The sequence below is a fragment of the Lissotriton helveticus genome, chromosome 7, assembly GCF_964261635.1.
Source record: "Lissotriton helveticus chromosome 7, aLisHel1.1, whole genome shotgun sequence".
Taxonomy (NCBI): domain Eukaryota; kingdom Metazoa; phylum Chordata; class Amphibia; order Caudata; family Salamandridae; genus Lissotriton; species Lissotriton helveticus.
In genome coordinates, this window is record NC_136068.1 from 1,715,585,913 (window position 1) to 1,715,604,143 (window position 18,231).

Sequence of the window (18,231 nt, forward strand, 5' to 3'; positions counted from 1 at the left end):
CCGGACTAACACTACTTTGTTGCACAGATGTACATTGAAGGACTTGAGCGCCATGAAGATTGCCATCAGTTCTAGATAGTTGATGTGCATCTTCTGTTGCTGCGTCGTCCATAGTCCCTGCACTGTGTAAGTGAGCAAATGAGCTCCCCATCCCTGGAGAGATGCGTCCGTTGTCAGGATAATCTGTGGCACCGGCTCTTGGAACAGTCGGCCCTTGCAAAGGTTGTGTGGAGTCCACCAATGCAGAGAGTTGTACGCCTGACTGGTAACCAACACTAGGTCTGTCATTTGTCCCTGAGCCTGTGTCCACTGATTTGCTAAGCATTCCTGTAGCGGACGCATATGTAGCCGTGCGTGAGGGACTATGAAGATGCAGGAGGCCATCATGCCAATCAACTGCATGAACACCCTCGCTGGAAGCGAGTGTTGTGGTCTGAACCTTCGGATTAGAGACTGCATGCTGTCTATCCTGACCTTGTTTGGCTGAGCCATGGCTGTCAGGGTATTTATCGTCGCACCAAGAAACTGCCGCACATGAGCTGGTTGAAGGTGTGACTTTGGGTAGTTCAGCGAGAAGCCTAGACTGTGAAGGAGGTGAATGGTAGTTGACATGTCCGCGGCGCACTGCTGTTCCGACTTGGCTTGAACGAGCCAGTCGTCTAGGTAGGGGTAGACATGGATGTTCTGCCTCCGTAGGTGCGCCGCTACCGTCGCCAGACACTTGGTAAACACTCTGGGGGCGGTGGTCACTCCGAAGGGCAGGACTTTGAACTGATAATGCCTGCTTTGGATAGTAAACCTGAGATACTTTCTGTGGGACGGGTGTAGTGGAATGTGGAAATAAGCATCCTTGAGGTCTAAGGTTGCCAGGAAGTCCCCTTGGTTCAGCAAGGGAAGAATCTGTTGCAGTGTAAGCATATGGAAATGTTCTGACAGTATATACAGGTTGAGGGGGCGCAGATCCAGAATGGGTCTGAGGGATCCGTCCTTCTTTGGAATAAGGAAGTACAGGGAATAGACTCCTGTGCCTTCCTCCTCCACCGGCACGAGCTCGATTGCGCCTTTTTGCAGCATCACCACTACTTCTTGCTGCAATAAGTGCAAGTGCTCTGCGGACATAGGACGTTGCCTTGGTGGAATGTTGGGTGGAGTGGACGTTAACTCTAGACAATAACCGTACTGGATAAGTTGTCTTACCCACCTGTCTGTGGTGATGTTTGTCCAGACTGGCAGGAACTGCTGGAGTCTCCCCCCGACAGGTGTTAAATGGTCGGGGGGCAGTGACAGAGAGTCACTGTTTGTTTGGGGCAGAGGAACGGGAGTTGATGTTTCCTCTGCCACGTCCTCTGGTGCTGTTTCCTCGATAACCCCCTTTATTCTGCTTGGGGTACGAGGACTGTGCTCCACCTCTAGTGAACTGTGATTGTTGACCCATCTGTCCTCGGGTGACTCCACGTGCACCTGAGCGACGAAAAGTGTTGCCCCGGAATTGTTGTGACTGAAGGGCCCCCATAGATTTAGCTGTTTCGTTGTCTTTCTTAATCTTTGAGGGTGGTGTCAACATCAGGACCAAACAGTCTATCAGGATTGACGGGCTGGTTAAGTATGGTCGTTTGAATGTCTGGTTTAAACCCTGATATGCGTAGCCACGCTTGTCGTCTTAGCATGACGCTAGTGTTAATAGCCCTAGCTGCTGTGTCTGCTGCATCAAGTGCACACTTTATTGCTGCGTTGGAGATGAGTTTTCCCTCCTCTATAAGCAGCTTGGTACCCTCTTGAAACTGCGTAGGCAGGTGTTGCACAAGTTGCTCTAGGGTGTCGTAATGCGCCCTATCATAACGTGCCAATAGCGCCTGTGTGTTCGCAATACGCCAGAAATTGGCAGCCTGCGCAGCTACTCTTTTGCCCCCCGCCTCAAGCACTTTAGACTCCTTGTCTGGGGGAGGAGCTTCACCCGTTGTCTGGGAGTTTGCCCGTTTGCGGGCATTTGCGACTACAAGAGAGCCTAGCGGCAACTGTCCCCGAATGTATGCTGGGTCAGCAGGTGCTGGTCTGTATTTTTTCTCGATGCGTGGATTGACCACCCTCGCCCTGGTCGGGTCTTTAAAGATGTCCGCTGCATGCTTAAGGACACCTTTCAGCATAGGAAGTGTCTTGACTGTCCTTTCAGAGACTGAAAAAGTGTCAAATAGAAAATCTTCTTCCACTGGGTCAGCATGCATGTCTACATCATGATTAGCAGCTGCCCGTTCAATGAGTGCATGAAATCCTGCAGAGTCCTCTGTTGGGGATGCACGTGCACTGAAAGGCTGTGGGTCTTGCCCCACATGTTGGATTCCTTGGTCACCTATGTCGTCATAGGAATCCTGTTGTGCATCGGGGTCATTGATGGGGAAAGTGTACTGGTCATCTTGTCCATATTCCTCTCCCCCAGAGTGGTCGGGTGAAGGGGTTGGACTCCTTCTAGGTGGAGGCTGGATAGGTTCAACCAGGGCTGGGACGTCCTGTGCAGGCCTTTTCTTCTTCAGTGGGATTACATAGGTGTCCACTGGTTGGGAAGTGATCTTCCGCTTATAAAGGGTCAACTTGCCCGTGTCCGCGTCGATAAAACGCTCAGAATCGTCTCCTGAGTCGAGTTGTCGACCCAATAGTCCAGTAGACGTGGAAGAGTCCGATGTCTTTGGCGCCGTCTTTGGAGCAAAGGCCTTTGGTGCCTCCTTCGGCGGCAGAATGAAGAGAAGTTTGCCAGCAGGCTTTGCAGGCATGTCCATCGGCTTCTGGTGCGACGGCGCCGGAGCCGACGTGGTAGAGGCCTGATCCCTTATTCTTTGAAGTGAAGTAGCGATGAGAGATGCGTCACTCACAGCGGCACTTGGCGCCGACGAGGAGGCCCCCACCTTGCCTTCGGTTCCGACGTCCTGTGGTCCTTTTTGAGCCTTAGACGTCGATGCTGCATCCTTAGACACAGAGTCCTTGGACCGATATGTTGAGCTTCCGCCCTTCGATCCGTGGGATTTTGTAGATTCCGTCTCAACCACGCGTTCGACTAACGGCGTCCCAGTCGGCACTGAATGTTTGTCGCTGACTTTTGTGGACTTTGCTGGCGTTGCTCCGGTCGACCCGTGCCGGACGACTTTCTTAGAGGACGCCTCCCCTGCCGATGACTTCGGCATTGTCGAGTCGACAGTTTTCTTCGACTTCTGTGGACCGGAGGCCGACGGAGCCGATAAGGTAGCAGGCTTTGTTGTTTTTGGTGGAACGACCGCCATCTTAGGTGCACTCGAATCCGGTAGTTTCGGTTTCGATTCGGCCATTTCAGGCGTAGTCGATACCGATGCTTTCAGTTTCGATACGGGCTGCGTAGCAAGTATGTCCGTGGCCGGGCCTGAAGGCGGGGCCGTGGCTTGCGGTGCAGGGTCTTGGGTAAGGCCGAGTGGTGATCCCGTGACCCGAGCCTGATCCGTGTAACTTTCGGGGCATAGCTCATCCCCTGAGCTATCTTCCGCGGCCCCATAAACTTCTTCGTCGTCCCCTACCTCGTCGACGTATTCAAAGTCTTGATTTATGACCCCGTCGTCGTCTTCGGGATCGGCCTCGACCTCCGTCGCGGGTGGTGAGATCTCAAGATGATGGCTTTGGACCTCGTCTTCCGGGTCGCCGAAGATGTTATCTGGTGCCGGGGCCGCCTGCCGGGCCTCGAGGCGCGCCGAAGCTTGAGCGTCTTCTTCGACCTGAATCTGGAGCAGGCCATGCAGTTCTCCTCGTTATGGTCTGGCGAGAGGCATTTATTACAGACCGGGTGCACGTCGATATGTGGGTATTTGGACCCACAGACGGGACAGTATTTAAACGGGCTCCGCTCCATATTGAAAAGTCGTGGTCTTGCTGCGACGAGAAAGGCCTCGATGTCCGAAGAGTGATACGACTCCGCAGATTCCGACTCAAAGAGACGGAAGTACTCGAGACCGTACGCAAACAATACCGACGTAATGAAACGAAGGCCTTTTGGCCTTAAAAAAGTAAGTTTTCTCGGTTCCGACAGAGAGACGTCGAGACCGCATCCGAACCCAATGGCGGAAAAAACAATCTGGGGATGGAGCCGATGCCCATGCGCACTGTAGTCCAGGGGAGGAGCCACCTATCTCGTGATACTTCGAAGACTCTTCCAGGACAACAATGTGCAATCATCCGGACCCAACACTAGGCGGCGGTTTATGCAATAGATATGAATTTAGCAGCCCACATGCCTCGAACCATCCGAACCCAATGGCGGAAAAAAACAATCCAAGGATGGAGTGGATGCCCATGCGCACTATGGTCCAAGGGAGGAGTCATCTATCTTGTGATACTTCGAAGACTCTTCCAAGACAACAAAGTAGTAGGGTAGGGCAAGGGCAGGGGCAGGGGCAGGGACCAATGGGTCCCTGACCTGGGGTGTGACACCCCCTATCCTGCCACTCTCCAGTGAGAGGGGGCAGGGGCCTAGCTCTGATTGGGTAGGGCTCCCCATCCTCAAGATGGTGGTAGCCCGGAGTTGTGCTTCACCTCGCCTCTCCCACCGGAGGGTTGGGGTTGGCAGAGGCTGGCACACCCCCTTTCCTCACTTAGGGTTTCCCGCCTGTCTTCCCGCCATAGTGGGGGTCAGAACCGGTGGGGGCCAGTTGCCGAGTACAGCAAGTGGCCTGGAGAAGCTCACAAAGGCGGCATGCCTTTGAAGCTTCCCCTGCCCATCCTGGGGGAGGAGGCTTGGCACCTCGTCCCAGGATGTGCATAGTTTCAGGCCCCAAGAGCAGCAGGCTCACGACCAAGGGGTCCAGAAACATGTCTGGTGGTAGCAGCCACACAGTCAGGACACTGGGAGTTGTTGAGGTTTGAGGGGGCATCTCTAAGATGCCCTCTGTCATGCATTTGGCATTAAATCCCACAATAGCATCAGAGCAGGTTTAATGTGCTGAGAAGTTTGATATCAAACTTCTCAGTGTAGCCATTATGGTGCTGTGGAGTGCCTCCCAGCACCATATACTCTTAATGGCATCACTGCACTTACAGTGCCCAGAAATGGCCCTGGGTACTGTAGGCCCACGCAGCTCATGCACCTGTGCCCACACCACTGCCATAGTGCACCCAGCTAGAGCGGTGACTGATGTATGCCAGGGCAGTGTTTGTGGGCATGGCACACAGGTATATGGGCCATGTCGACTCTTTGTTGAGTTATGCCCCAAGACACTCAGCGTGCAAAGGCAGTGTGTGTGTGTGTGTCAGGGTACAGGGCCCCTAAGGGTGGCACAGAAAGTGCTGCAGGCTTTAGGGGTCTTCTCTGGTTACAAGGCCCTGAGTACAAAGGGTACCATTGACCAGGTCTGACATGTGGCCAGAGAAGCCAATTGGGTTTTGGTTTCAACACAGTTTTAGGGAAGGAGCACAGCCCCTGGGTACCTAATTGGCGGGAGCCCAGGGCACACTGGAGTAGTGTGGCTCAATGGTTAGAGTGGCAGACCCTGATGCAGAAGTCTGGCCCAGGACCAGGGTTCAATTCCCCGCCTCGGCGGGTCTTGGGCTCAAAAATTCCACGGACCTGATAATTCTCGCCTCGGTGCCTATTCCAATCATGGAGTCCCACTCTGCAACTCTGGGCAATAGCTTGCTTAATCTCTACAACGGCCCCCACAACGCTAAGGATGCCTGGCCTCCACCTTGGGGGTGCCCAGGAGTGGACACCTCAAAGGGAAAGCCAGGATGGGTTCCACAGCGGTATTCGTACAAGCGCCTTGAGACCCTTGCGGGTGAGTAGTGCGCTATACAAGTATCAATTTTTACATTTAATCAATCAAAGCACATCAGAAATTCAGAATAAAGTGGGGGCATACCATGCAAGAAGGATGGCACTTTCTCACAGGGGGTACAGAACCAGAAACCCAGCTTCCTACAACCATCCACCTGTGAGGGTATAGATGCATAAGAAATATGCCCCTACACGGTCTGTGCCATTCACAGACATAAGTGCAGTGAATCCATTTTGAGGTACATGGGATGTGAGCTTGTCAACACGAACGCCACAGCTCAATGATGGCTTTACTGAAGACTGAGAAGTTTGGTATCAAACTTCTCAGCATAATAAATCCACACTGATGCCAGTGATGGATTAATTATGAAATGCACTCAGAGGGCATTTTAGAGATGCCCCATAAAAAACAGCTGACTTCTAGTGTATTGGCTGACTGGTCCCTGCCAGCCAGCCGCCACCAACACCAGATAGGTTTCTGACATCATAGGGTGAGAGCCTTTGTGCTCTCGGAGGACAGAAGCAAATTCTGCGGTGGGTGGAGGTGCTTCTCACCTCCCTCTAGCATAAACAGCAGCACTTGTTGGTGAGCCTCAAAGGCTCTCACCTTGTGTTATGCTGATTTGGGCAGCTGCAACTAGTGGATATGCCCCTCCCCCCCCAAACCCCACTTTTGGTGACCGGACAGGTGGGAAAATTAGTAAGCAGAGTAGGAGCATCCACCTAACCATGGAATACCCCTACGGTCGCCAGCAGCTGAGATGAACCATTCTCTTGGAAATTCTCCATTATGTTTGAGAATTAAGCCCAAAAGGAATTATGCGGTTGTCATCAAAGTCTCTTTTCTCCCATGGACACCAGATTTGTCAAGCAAGAAACTAACTCAAGGACTACATATCCAGGTGGACCAGCAATACTTGCATCACTCTTCAATGGCCGCCCACGGCAAAAGTCCAGGTGGCCCACTGATCCAGTAAAGTCACCCTGGCAATCCTGACCTGGGAACCAGCGTTGGGCGACTGCTCCTGATCGCCCCCACGACATATGAAGCCTCAACCTGAAGGATCCCCACAACTGTGGCCGGATCCAGTGAGAAAAAACCTGATGCCTAAAGACAACCCTGCACCTGTAGCCCCCAGGTGTGCTCAACCAACAGTGTCCAGGCATCCCCACACTAACTTCTCGCCAGACGTGTACCCTCACCAGTGGTATAGTGCACCCTGCTAGAGGGGTGAGCTACCTAGATCATAGGCAGTTGGTTGTAGGCATGGCACACATCGACTCTTCACTTTTCTCTGCACCAAAACACGCAGCCTACAAGGGCAGCGTTTGTGTGTGTTAAGGTACAGGGCCTTTAAGAATGGCACAATCTGTGCTGCAGTCTTTAGTGGACTTCCCTGGTCACTGTGCCCTTGGTATCCATGGTACCTTTTACAAGGGACTTGCATGTGGCCAGGGTGTTGCCAATTGGGGGTGCAAAGACACAATTTCAAGTAAAGAACATATGCCCTGGGTACCTGGTAAGCAGAAACCTAGGGCACACGTATTCAAAGAGCATCAACATTAGGCCTTAAGTGGGGGGGACCATGCAAAATGGGGCACTTTCCTAAAAATTACTTGCTGGACTCTGCACACTATATGTCTTTTTGGTATAGTATATACAGAGCCACCTTCCTACACCATCTCTGTAATAGCCCCAAGTGCACTAACAGGTTTGCTCACTCGACTTCAGACGGTGTGAGGCTTAGATGACTTCCTGCAGTATTTATCGAGGTACAGCTTGGCTTCGCAATCACCATTTGGTGCATAAAGGCACACTCCTCACACATCGTGGAGACGTTGCCTAACACAAAAGCAAGAGACAAACCTCATGAGAAATAGGCATTTGTTTGAGGCAATCACCACAAAGTTAAAACCATGAGGTTTTAGGAGGGCACATAGGAGAAAAATATTGACAAATACTAGTCAACTGACAGGAAAAAGTTAGGCGCTAACTCCAGATCTATGCGCAAAAACGCACAATAAAAGGAATTTACATCCCCACGGTTGAGTAACACTTATATGCGACTCCAGCCACCACTTCTGGGGCATAAAGAGAGTTAATGTGGATTTGCACAATGCCCACACAGGGGCTATGCTGAACAATCTTCCAGATTCATGCACTAGGAGTCATATTTCACACATACCAAGTTACATATCAAATATTTTAAAGACTGCAGATCGCCCATGTACAAATGCCCAGAGCTTTCAACCCTCTGTTTTCAAGGAGTATTCGTACAGGGAGGGAAGCTCAGGTGCTAACATTTAACCCACATGTAGCAAGCAATTAAATGGGTCCCATCTAATAGCTAATCTATTACAGACAAATCAGTCGCACTGCTAAGCTCCAGGAGAAACTCCCTGCTCTCATGAGAGTAAGAGTAGAAAGTTAAATACACTGTTTGGCAAATGTCACCTCATTCATCAAGAGGGCATTTAACACTCCTTAGCACACGCATATCAATCTTTGAAATAACACAGTTACGTAATGTGTTCAGTAAGTACAAACATAAAAAATAGTCAAGAAATTGTTCTATCTTCTTTATCGATCAATTTAATATGTGCAAGTCTTCACAAATTGTTCTCTACATGGCTGTGTTACTCCAAAGATTGATATACGTGTGCTAAGAAGTGTGAAATGTTCTTGAAGGCTGAGGCTTGTCCTGGGGAGTTAGGTGGTTGTCCCCACCTTTCAGCAGTGGTAGTTTCACGATATTGTGTGCGAATTTTTTATGTGGCGCCGTCATACCTAAACCCAATACCACTGTCCGGATTATTTTCATTCATCAAGAGGGCACTTGTGAGAAGTTGGCCTGATGTGCAGTGTTCACTATTCTAGTGATCACTATATATCAGTCCAAACAACCCTTATTGATGATTGGTTGTAAGTCAACCTTATAGACCAGCTATCCTAGTAGCGTGGATACGAGCAGTCTAAGGCTAAGACTCTAGAGGGCGTGTTAAGCCAGCTGTTTTACCATCACATTACCCCTTGAACACCCAGTGAAAGGACACCACACAAGTGTTATGAAAATAAACAATGTATTTATTAGAATCACAACAACCCTGTACTCTTTATGAGGACAGGGTGCTAAGCACACAACAAAACTCTTATGAAAATACTTAAGTTAGCACGTTATACACAAATGCCCGAGGGGCACGAAAAACCATATACTCTAAAAGTGGAATGCGAATTACTAGCAGGTAAGTAACGATTCTCAGAGGCTTTGGGATCGCTAGGACTAGACTACTGAACCTTTAGATTACTAGCAGGAGGCCTAGGGAACTCGGGTGCAGAGTGTGCACTCTCACGCGGGATGCGGGACAAAGTCTATGGAAGCTAGAATTCACAAAGTTAGTGTTCACGGGCGAACCCGACCTGGTAGGGAGAAAACGACAGTGGATCCTGACCCTTGAATAGTGAGGCTATGCTGGGACACTGAAGTGCCGAAGTTACCTAGCCCAGGGGCTGCAGCTGCATAGGTCTGAAAAGACGTCGGGAATCTCGTTGCCGGACCAGGAGCCTGGAAGAAGGAAGTTGCTGGCAGGCGACCAGTGAAGGAAAGTTCGATGGATCCAAGCCTGGATCAAGGAAGAAGGAAACCTGAAAGCAGAGGGGACCAAGTTCTTGAATCACTAGCCAGTGATTAAGTGGGCACCAGGATGGCACCGGGCGAAGTCACCGCAGTCAGGTGAGTGGGCGCTGCTGGACTCTGCAGTCTCTCGGACCAGGAGGCGTTGTCGGCGACCAGGATGGAGGTGCGAGCTGTCCCACGAAGGTTCTTGCTGTCGACGTCGCTGGACCCAGGATTGGGCAACAAGTCTTGGCAAATGCAAGGCCCACGCGGTGGACCTAAAATGGCGTCTTAGCCGGACCAGGAGGGTCCAGGGTACTTCTCCGATGGAGGGAAGCAAGGGCCAGTCTGGAGCAACCAGACCAGCAGCAGTGTTGTCGTCTGGCGTCGTTCGGAAGGCCACAAGCCAGCGGGCTAGTAGCCAAACAACGCGGTGAGCAGCAAAAAGCAGAAGGGCCCCACGCCGATCGTGGAGATGCTGGGGGGCTGCTCTTCGGTGCTGGAGCTGCTCAGGGTGGGGGCTTCTCGGACCCCAAAGCACTCACCAGGAAATTACTCGGTGGGCTTGCTGTGCAGAAGTCGTGCAGTCTTGGCGATGGCCGGTCCCTCGAGGTCTCGTCGCACCCACGGTTCTCAGCTGTGCTGTAGAGGTGGGTAGAGGTCAGAGGTGCCAGGGAAGCCGGGTCTCGTCGAGCTGGGCAGTCGGATTCCGGAGGAAGGACGTGCAGCAGACCGCAGTGTTCTTAGATGGTGCCTGCGGATGCAGGGTGACTACTCCTTAGCCACAAGGGAGAATCTTGAGGAAGAAATCGTGAAGTCCTTTCGTGGAAAGTGGTATCTTGATTCCAAAGATGATCTGATTTGGAAGGGGGCCAGTCCCTACCTTTATCTGGGAAAAGGGGCCTGGCACGCGACTAAGTCCTGCCCTATGGGTGGGACCAGGAGGGGGGTGGTTACACCCACTTCCTTGGCGGGCTTTTCCCCAGCACAGGGTCTGGAGTGTCCCTGGAACTGGTTTAAGCCAGCCTATGCACAGTGAGCACCGGGGTGCCACGTGCAGTCACCTTCCTCTGAAGCCCTGCCTACCTACAATACACAAAACCCTGTCTGGGACGGTGCTGGCACCGCCCCTGGCAGGAAACCCTTTGTCCTTATCTCCTGCTCTGGGAGGACTCCCAGCAGCAGGAGGGTAGACTTGTGTCTCGGTGGCAGCATCCATTTTGTGGAGCTGAGGCTATGTTTGACTTTAACCGGGTTTAGGGGTTACATGCATGTCGTGTCCCTCTAGAAGGGTGGGATGCTAACCCCGTCGCCAGAATTGGCGAGGGGTTAGTATTCCAAGTCGTATGACACCTTACTCGACATGTTTTGATAAAGCGATACCAGAGTTGGCATTTAACCGCGAGGATTATAATGCACTTAAGAGTATATGGTATGCGATATCATGGAAACGGCTAAGGGATAGATCCCGAAAGCCGCAGACAGGCTCAGCTCATGCCAGAGCACCATCTCACATGATTCCAAGCACTCTGCCTTCAGGATTGTTAAGGCCTGCCATAGGAGTGACTGATAGGAGATCTGTGTGTCCATTTTAGGGTTAGATATAGGTATACTATATCTAAAGCAAGGGGTGATTACACCACCTTGCCCCAGCTGTCAAGCAGCCAGTTGTGTCAGATTTGGATGGCCAGCCAGGGGTGGCATAATACATGCTGCAGCCCCTGGTAGGCCCTGGGTACACCTATGCCCTGGGTACCTAAGGTACACTGTACAGGGACTGATAAGGTGACTCAGTATCCAATTTAGATATGTACCTAAGGTACATGGAATCCATTTTACAGAGAGAGCAGTAGGCCTGGGGCCCTGAATAGCAGGGTCCCAGGTCAACTAAGTCCGAAAACCAGCAAAACACCAGGCAAAAAGTTGGGGGCAACCATAGTCAGGGATCTACCTTCCTACAGCACTACATTAATCACACAGGGTACTCAATAAGCTCTACCACATGGTCTAGCAGCAAATGAGCCGCAAAGCTCGAAATACAGCTTTTTTGTAACCAAGAACGAATAGTTTCTTACCTGTCGGTGTAGTTTTGCAGCTTGAAGATCTTTCTGGATTCACTATGCTGTGCATATTCCGCAATCTGGTGGTTGGGTCCGGAATCGTAGTCTTTTTTCTCTCTTTTTTTTTTTTGTGGTCATAGCCCAGGTGGGCGTCGACGTCCCACCATTTGGTGTACCTTCGGTGACGTCGGCGTGCTTCCGGCGGAAGCTACCACCCTTGGGCGCCATCTTCGGATTCTTTTTTCTGTCTCTTTTCTTTTTTGTCTTTGTAGTGAATCCATGGCTATGTTGGTAAATCGTTTTTTCAACGTTATTCTTTCCACGTATCTTGTAATCGTTCCAACTTGCTTTCTTTTCTATGTGTTTCCACCCTCTTCTCCAGCCTCATCTTTCTGGCGGAGGCGGGTGGGTTCGCTAGTGAATCCAGAAAGATCTTCAAGCTGCAAAACTACACCGACAGGTAAGAAACTATTCGTTTTGCAGTGTGAATCTTTCTGGATTCACTATGCTGTGCATAGATTTTGTAGCGATTTTCGTTACTTTTGTGGCGGTTGGGTGGAAGATGAGCATTGGTTGTTGAAAATATGTTGAAGCACCTTTTGTCCTACTTGTGCTTCTTTGTTCATCTGTACATCCACGCAATAGTGCTTAGTGAAAGTGTGCACTGAAGCCCATGTTGCCGCCAGGCATATGTCCTGAATTGGTGTGTTGGCCAGAAAGGCAATTGTTGCTCCTTTCTTCCTGGTGGAGTGGGCCTGTGCCCCTCCTGTTAGCTCCTGTCCAGCTTGTTTGTGGCAGAATTGAATTGTCTGTGCGATCCATTGAGCTATGGTGTTTTTAGTTACTGGTTTGCCCATGTAACGGTTTGCGAAGGACACAAAGAACTGTTTTGTTTTCCTGTGTTCCTTCGTTCTTTCAATGTAGTGCATCACAGCCCTTCTTGCGTCTAGGGTGTGGAGCGACCTCTCAGCGCTTGTGGTGGGATTTTGGAAGAAGCTAGGGATCTGAATACTCTGATTCATGTGGAATCTTGACACCACCTTTGGCATGAAGTGTGGGTCAGTTCTCATCACAACCCTGTCACTGTGTATCTGGATGTAGGGTTCCTGCAGTGTGAGTGCCTGCAGTTCGCTCACCCTTCGTAGCGAGGTGATTGCTACCAGAAAGGCCGTCTTCATTGTTAACATTTGCAGTGAGGCTTTGTGGATGGGTTCGAAAGGTGCTTTCATGAGCTCCGTCAGTACCACATTTAAGTTCCAGGCCGGCGGCGGCATTCTTTTAGGCGGCGCTATTCTTTTAGCTCCTTCCAGGAATTTTTTCACGACTTGGGATGTGAAGAAGCTTCTCCCGGTTTCTCCTCTTGTGTATGCCACAATCGCTGCCAGGTGCACCCTCAGGGAGGATGAGCTTAGCTTAGCCTTAATTAGGTGCGTGAGGTACCTTAGCACCGTGGATTCCTTGGTCAGTTTCCTTTGGAGCTGTTTCTTGCAACACCATTGAGTGAATCTTTTCCATTTTTCCCCATAGCACTTGCGTGTGATGGGCCTTCTTGCCTCTCGCAGCACCCGCAGGGTGCGCTCTGGTAGTTTTAGGTGTGCGAATTCTAAGTCCTCAGGAGCCAGGCTGAGAGGTTGAGGCTCTCTGGCTCTGGGTGTAGAATTTCTCAGTTTTCCATGGAGAGTAGGTCTCTTCTTTTTGAGAACTTGTGGGGGGGCCCCTGCGCCATCTCCATTATCTGAGAGAACCAGGTCTGTCTGGCCCATTGTGGTGCCACAAGGATGAGCGTCATGTTGCTCTTCATGCATTTGTTGAGAACCCTGGGGATCAGTGGTATCGGGGGAAAAGCGTAGGCAAATGTTTTTGACCAGCTTATCCATAGGGCATTCCCCTGGGACAGTGCATCTGGTTGCCTGGATGCAAAGTATTGGCATTTTGCATTCCGGTGTGTTGCAAATAGGTCTATTGTTGGGGTGCCCCATTTCCTGAATAGACTCGGTTTCCGGACTGTTGAGTTCCCACTCGTCTGTATGGGGAGCAATGTCTCGAGCAGGAAGTCTGCTTCTGGCTTCTCCTCTTCCATCTTAACCCCATATGCTGCTGCCGCCTTTCTTACCACCTCATTGTATGCCCCAATGTCATCCGGTGGTGAAGGCCTCGAGGGGTATGTTTCCACCGCCTCCTCTGGGTTTTCGGCCTCGATGTCCTGCCATTCCTGGTCTTGGGCCGTCGAGGAACCTGAGCCGTAGCTTGACTGCTGTTCCCCGTAATCCCCTTCTGTATAGTAGAGGTCTTCCTCCTCTTTGTGCTCCGAAGGTTCTGGAGTTTTCGGCGGCTCTTCGACATCGAACTCCTCGAGCTCCTGTACCTCAGCGACAGTCGTTGCCGGCTTCGAGGGGATCTTGTAACTTCTCATTTTTTCATCGAAATCCTTCCTTCTCTGAAGGATGTTCTCCATTTTGGCTTCGAGCCTCTTTCTCTGCATTTCTGCGGCCTGTTCGTCGTCGAGCGTTTCGGCCGCCCTTTTCGGCGGCGCAGTCGACGTCGAAGCTTTCTTTGGCTCCTTTTCTTTCGACGTCGAAGTTGAAGTCGAGGTTGAAGTCGAAGTCGAAGGCCCTCTTTCGGGTGCTTGCTTCGATGACCTTTGCTTTTCGCTGGTCTTCTGCCTCCGGGAGTCCTTCTCGGAGGATCCGCTGGGCTCTTTTTCGGAGGATGCAGCTTCGGTCGTCGATTTGTTCGACGCCGGTGCTCCTTTCGAGGCTCTGGGCTCATACTTTCGAGAGTCTGCCTCTGGTTTTCGAGGCCCTGTGGGAGTTTTCGGGGTCGTAGACTCTCCTACCTTATCAGGCGTTTTCTTATCGGTCTCAGCGACCGTGAAGTCATCTGGGCCTTCGGCGATGTTGTCCTCGTCGTCTGTGGAGAGGCAAAGTTCATAAAGCGTCGGGGCTTTGCCCTTGCCCTGCATCGTGTGATGAGCCGTCCTCTGTCTTTCTCGAACTCGGAGTGTCTTCGGCTTGAAGACGGAGCAGGCGTTGCAGTCTCTGCTCTCTTGGTCGATAGGTAGGCAGAGGTTGCAGACTGGGTGCTGGTCCTTCTGTGCGAACTTGTGGTGGCAGTTCTTGCAGAATTTAAAGGGCGTCTTGTACATCCCTGCGCTCAGGGGGCCCCCTGTGTGTGCATTCCCAGAAGGACGTCGAATATTTTGAGATTTTCTCCTTTCTTCGTCGTCTCCTCTCTAAAGGTCCTCTTCTCCGGATCTTCTCAGGTCTTCTCGGTTGAAGATTTGCAGTACTTTCTCCTTTCCTCCTCCAAAACTTCTGGAGCTTCACGCGACGATCCAGACCCAACGGCGGAAAAAAGAATCTGAAGATGGCGCCCAAGGGTGCGACGTCACCGAAGGTACACCAAATGGTGGGACGTCGACGCCCACCTGGGCTACGACAAAAAAAAAAAAAAAAAAAAGAAGAGAAAAAAGACTACGATTCCGGACCCAACCACCAGATTGCGGAATATGCACAGCATAGTGAATCCAGAAAGATTCACGCTGCAAAACAGAGAGATACCTCTGCCTTAGCTCCGTAAGCTTAATAAATCTAAGACACATGTACTTACCATCTGCCTCCCGCGGGCCACCGCAGCATGCACATTTTTCAGCGAGCCATCATTCTCTTCAAACACCTCAGCTGACCAGATGGCACAGTTGATATGGGTCCACTCATTCTGTCCTATGTATAGGAGGCGTCCAGCATTCTGTAATCAAGCACAAGTTTAGAAAAAGGCAATCCTGCCAGCCCTGCCACCCAGACATTGAAATCTTTCCCATCCAAATCACCTTGGGATTGTCGTCTCCGTACTTCAAGCAGAGCGTACACTGTCTGTTATCCAGCACCTCTTCCTCTTTGCAGACTAGAGGTTTTGTGTCGTATGATAAGCTGGAGCTTACTTTGGTGCCTTCGTAAAAAGAAGATTTTATTGATCAACTGTAAAATGGAAACTGGCAATTTTATTTCTCTTCACAACAGTCATGATTTCCAAAAACAATTTCCCAGTTAGGTTTAAATGCAGGTAAAACCAAATAGCAGAAACTCAATCAAGTTTAGTAAGGAATATGCTACTTATCAGTATGCATCTGTTCTTGGCATGTAGGGCTGCTGACATTCATATCTGTGCATAGATCGCCGCCTAGTGTTGGGTCCGGATGATTGCACATTGTTGTCCTGGAAGAGTCTTCGAAGTATCACGAGATAGGTGGCTCCTCCCCTGGACTACAGTGCGCATCCTCAGATTGTTTTTCGCCATTGTGGCAGAGATGGAGTATGGTACAGTAAAAGATGTCCATGCAAGAAAGTAAGAAAGAATGCTACAGCTGCGACAGGCACCGGGGAGGAGGGTGGGCGATATGAATGTCAGCAGCCCTACATGCCAAGTACAGATGCATACTGGTAAGTAGCATATTCCGTTCGAGGCATGTGGGCTGCTGAATTCATATCTGTGCATAGAATGTATAGCTCTCTCTCCCTTAGCGGTGGCTACCTGTGCCAGCTGCAGCAGTCTAAAACAGAGTTTTTAGAACAGCCTGTCCTACAGCCGCTTGCTCTTTGGAATGTACATCTACACAATAGTGTTTTGTGAAAGCATGTATGGTAGACCATGTGGCTGCTCTACATATTTCATCTAGAGGAATGTTTCCTAGGAAAGCCAATGATGCCCCTAGTTTGCGTGTAGAATGCGCTCTTGGGGGAACTGTTAAAGTGTGTTTTGCTTTTAGATAACATATTTGAATGCACTTAACTATCCATCTGTCTAACCCAGATTTTGAAATGGGGTTGCCTTTGTGTTGTGGTGAAAATGCAACAAACAACTGTTTAGTCTTTCGAAAATCCTTAGTTCTATTAATGTAGTATAGAAGTGCTCTTTTGACATCTAGTGTAAGTAGAGCCCTTTCAGGTACTGACCGTGGATTTGGAAAGAACACTGGCAGTTCTATTGTCTGATTGATATGAAAATGGGATACCACCTTGGGCATAAATTTGGGGTTTGTTCTAATAACTACTCTATTTGCATGTATTTGGATGAATGGCTCTTGAATAGTTAGGGCTTGCAGCTCGCTAACTCTTCTAAGTGAAGTAATTGCTACTAGAAAAGCCACCTTCCATGTCAAAAATTGTAATTTACAGGAATGCAACGGCTCAAATGGTGGTCCCATTAGTCTGGTTAAAACGATGTTTAGGTTCCAGACAGGTTAAGGTGGGTGTTTTGGGGGGATTATTCGTTTGAGTCCCTCCATGAATGCTTTAATTGCAGGTACTCTAAACAGCGAAAGATGCTGTCTGTTCTGAAGATAAGCTGCAATGGCAGCGAAGTGTATTCTTATAGATGAATAAGCTAGATTGCAACGATGTAGGTGCAAAAGGTAGCAAATGATATTATGCGTTGAAGCATCCAGTGGGTTTTTGTCATTGTTATTAGAGTAAATGACAAAACGCTTCCACTTTGCAGCGTAACAAGCTCTGGTAGTAGGTTTTCTTGCCTCCTTGATAATGTTCATACAATCAGGAGGTAAGTTTAGGTACCCAAACTCAGACTTCAGGAGCCAGATTGCAAGGTTCAGTTGTTGCGGATCTGGGTGCTGTATGTCTCCATGGCTCTGAGTGAGAAGAGTGGGTTTTAGCCGCAGTCTTTGATGAGGCACCACGGAAAGTTCTAGGAACGTTGTGTACCATGGTTGCCTCGCCCATGTTGGAGCAACCAGGATTAGTGTTAGTGAATGCTGGCATAGTTTGCGTGCCACTAGCGGTATTAACGGTGCTGGGGGAAAAGCGCACGCAAATCTGCCTGACCAGTTCATCCATATCGCATTGCCCTGCGACTGCGGATGTGGAAACCTGGCGGCAAAGTACTGGCATTTTGCGTTTTCCCTTGTGGCGAACAGGTCTATCTCTGGCTGTCCCCACTGTTGGAAGTACGGTTGTAGCATTGTGGGATGAATCTCCCACTTGTGCATCTGTTGGCTGTGTCTGCTGAGCAGATCCGCTATTTGGTTGTCCTTGCCTGGGAGGTGTTCCGCCATGAGAAAAATGTTTCTTTGAATGGCCCACTTCCACATGCTTTGGGCTAGATGTGATAGCTGTGGAGAGTGTGTTCCTCCCTGTTTCTGTATGTAGTACATTGCTGTCATGTTGTCCATCCGGATCAACACAGTTTTGTTGCATAAATGTACTTTGAAAGCTTTCATTGACAGAAAAATTGCCATCATCTCTAGCAAGTTGATGTGCATTTTCTTCTGTTGTGTTGTCCATAGGCCCTGCACTGTGTACTGAAGGACATGGGCTCCCCATCCTATCAGGGATGCGTCCGTTGTCAACACTATTTGTGGTACAGGCTCTTGGAACAGTCGTCCCTTGCAAAGATTTTGTGGATTCCACCAATGCAGCGAGTTATATGCACGACTGGTCACCAACACTAGGTCTTTCAATTGTCCTTGAGCCTGGTTCCACAGCCGTGCTAAGCTATCCTGTAGCGGACGCATGTGTAGTCTCGCTTGAGGGACTATGAAGATGAACGAAGCCATCATGCCTATGAGTTGCATAAACACTCGGGCAGAGAGCGAGTGTTGGGGCTTGAACTTCTGGATCAGTATCTGCATACTGTTTATTCTTGCAGCGTTTGGGTATGCTTTTGCTGCTAGAGCATTTATTGTTGCTCCCAGGTACTGCTGTACATGGGATGGCTGAAGGTGAGATTTTTGGTAGTTCAACGTGAAGCCTAGGCTGTGCAG

General features: G+C 50.1%; 1 protein-coding gene across 3 annotated transcripts in view; it reads right to left on the reverse strand.

The window, feature by feature from the left end:
• KMT2B (lysine methyltransferase 2B) overlaps positions 1-18,231 on the reverse strand; it is a 1,130,837-nt gene that overhangs the window by 557,970 nt on the left and 554,636 nt on the right. For all 3 annotated transcript variants that reach the window (XM_078655415.1, XM_078655416.1, XM_078655414.1), the window contains exons 20-21: positions 15,286-15,404; positions 15,066-15,203 (exon numbers count right to left, since the gene is read on the reverse strand). In XM_078655415.1, coding sequence (XP_078511541.1) covers positions 15,066-15,203; positions 15,286-15,404 — 257 coding nt within the window. The remainder of the gene's footprint in view (positions 1-15,065; positions 15,204-15,285; positions 15,405-18,231) is intronic.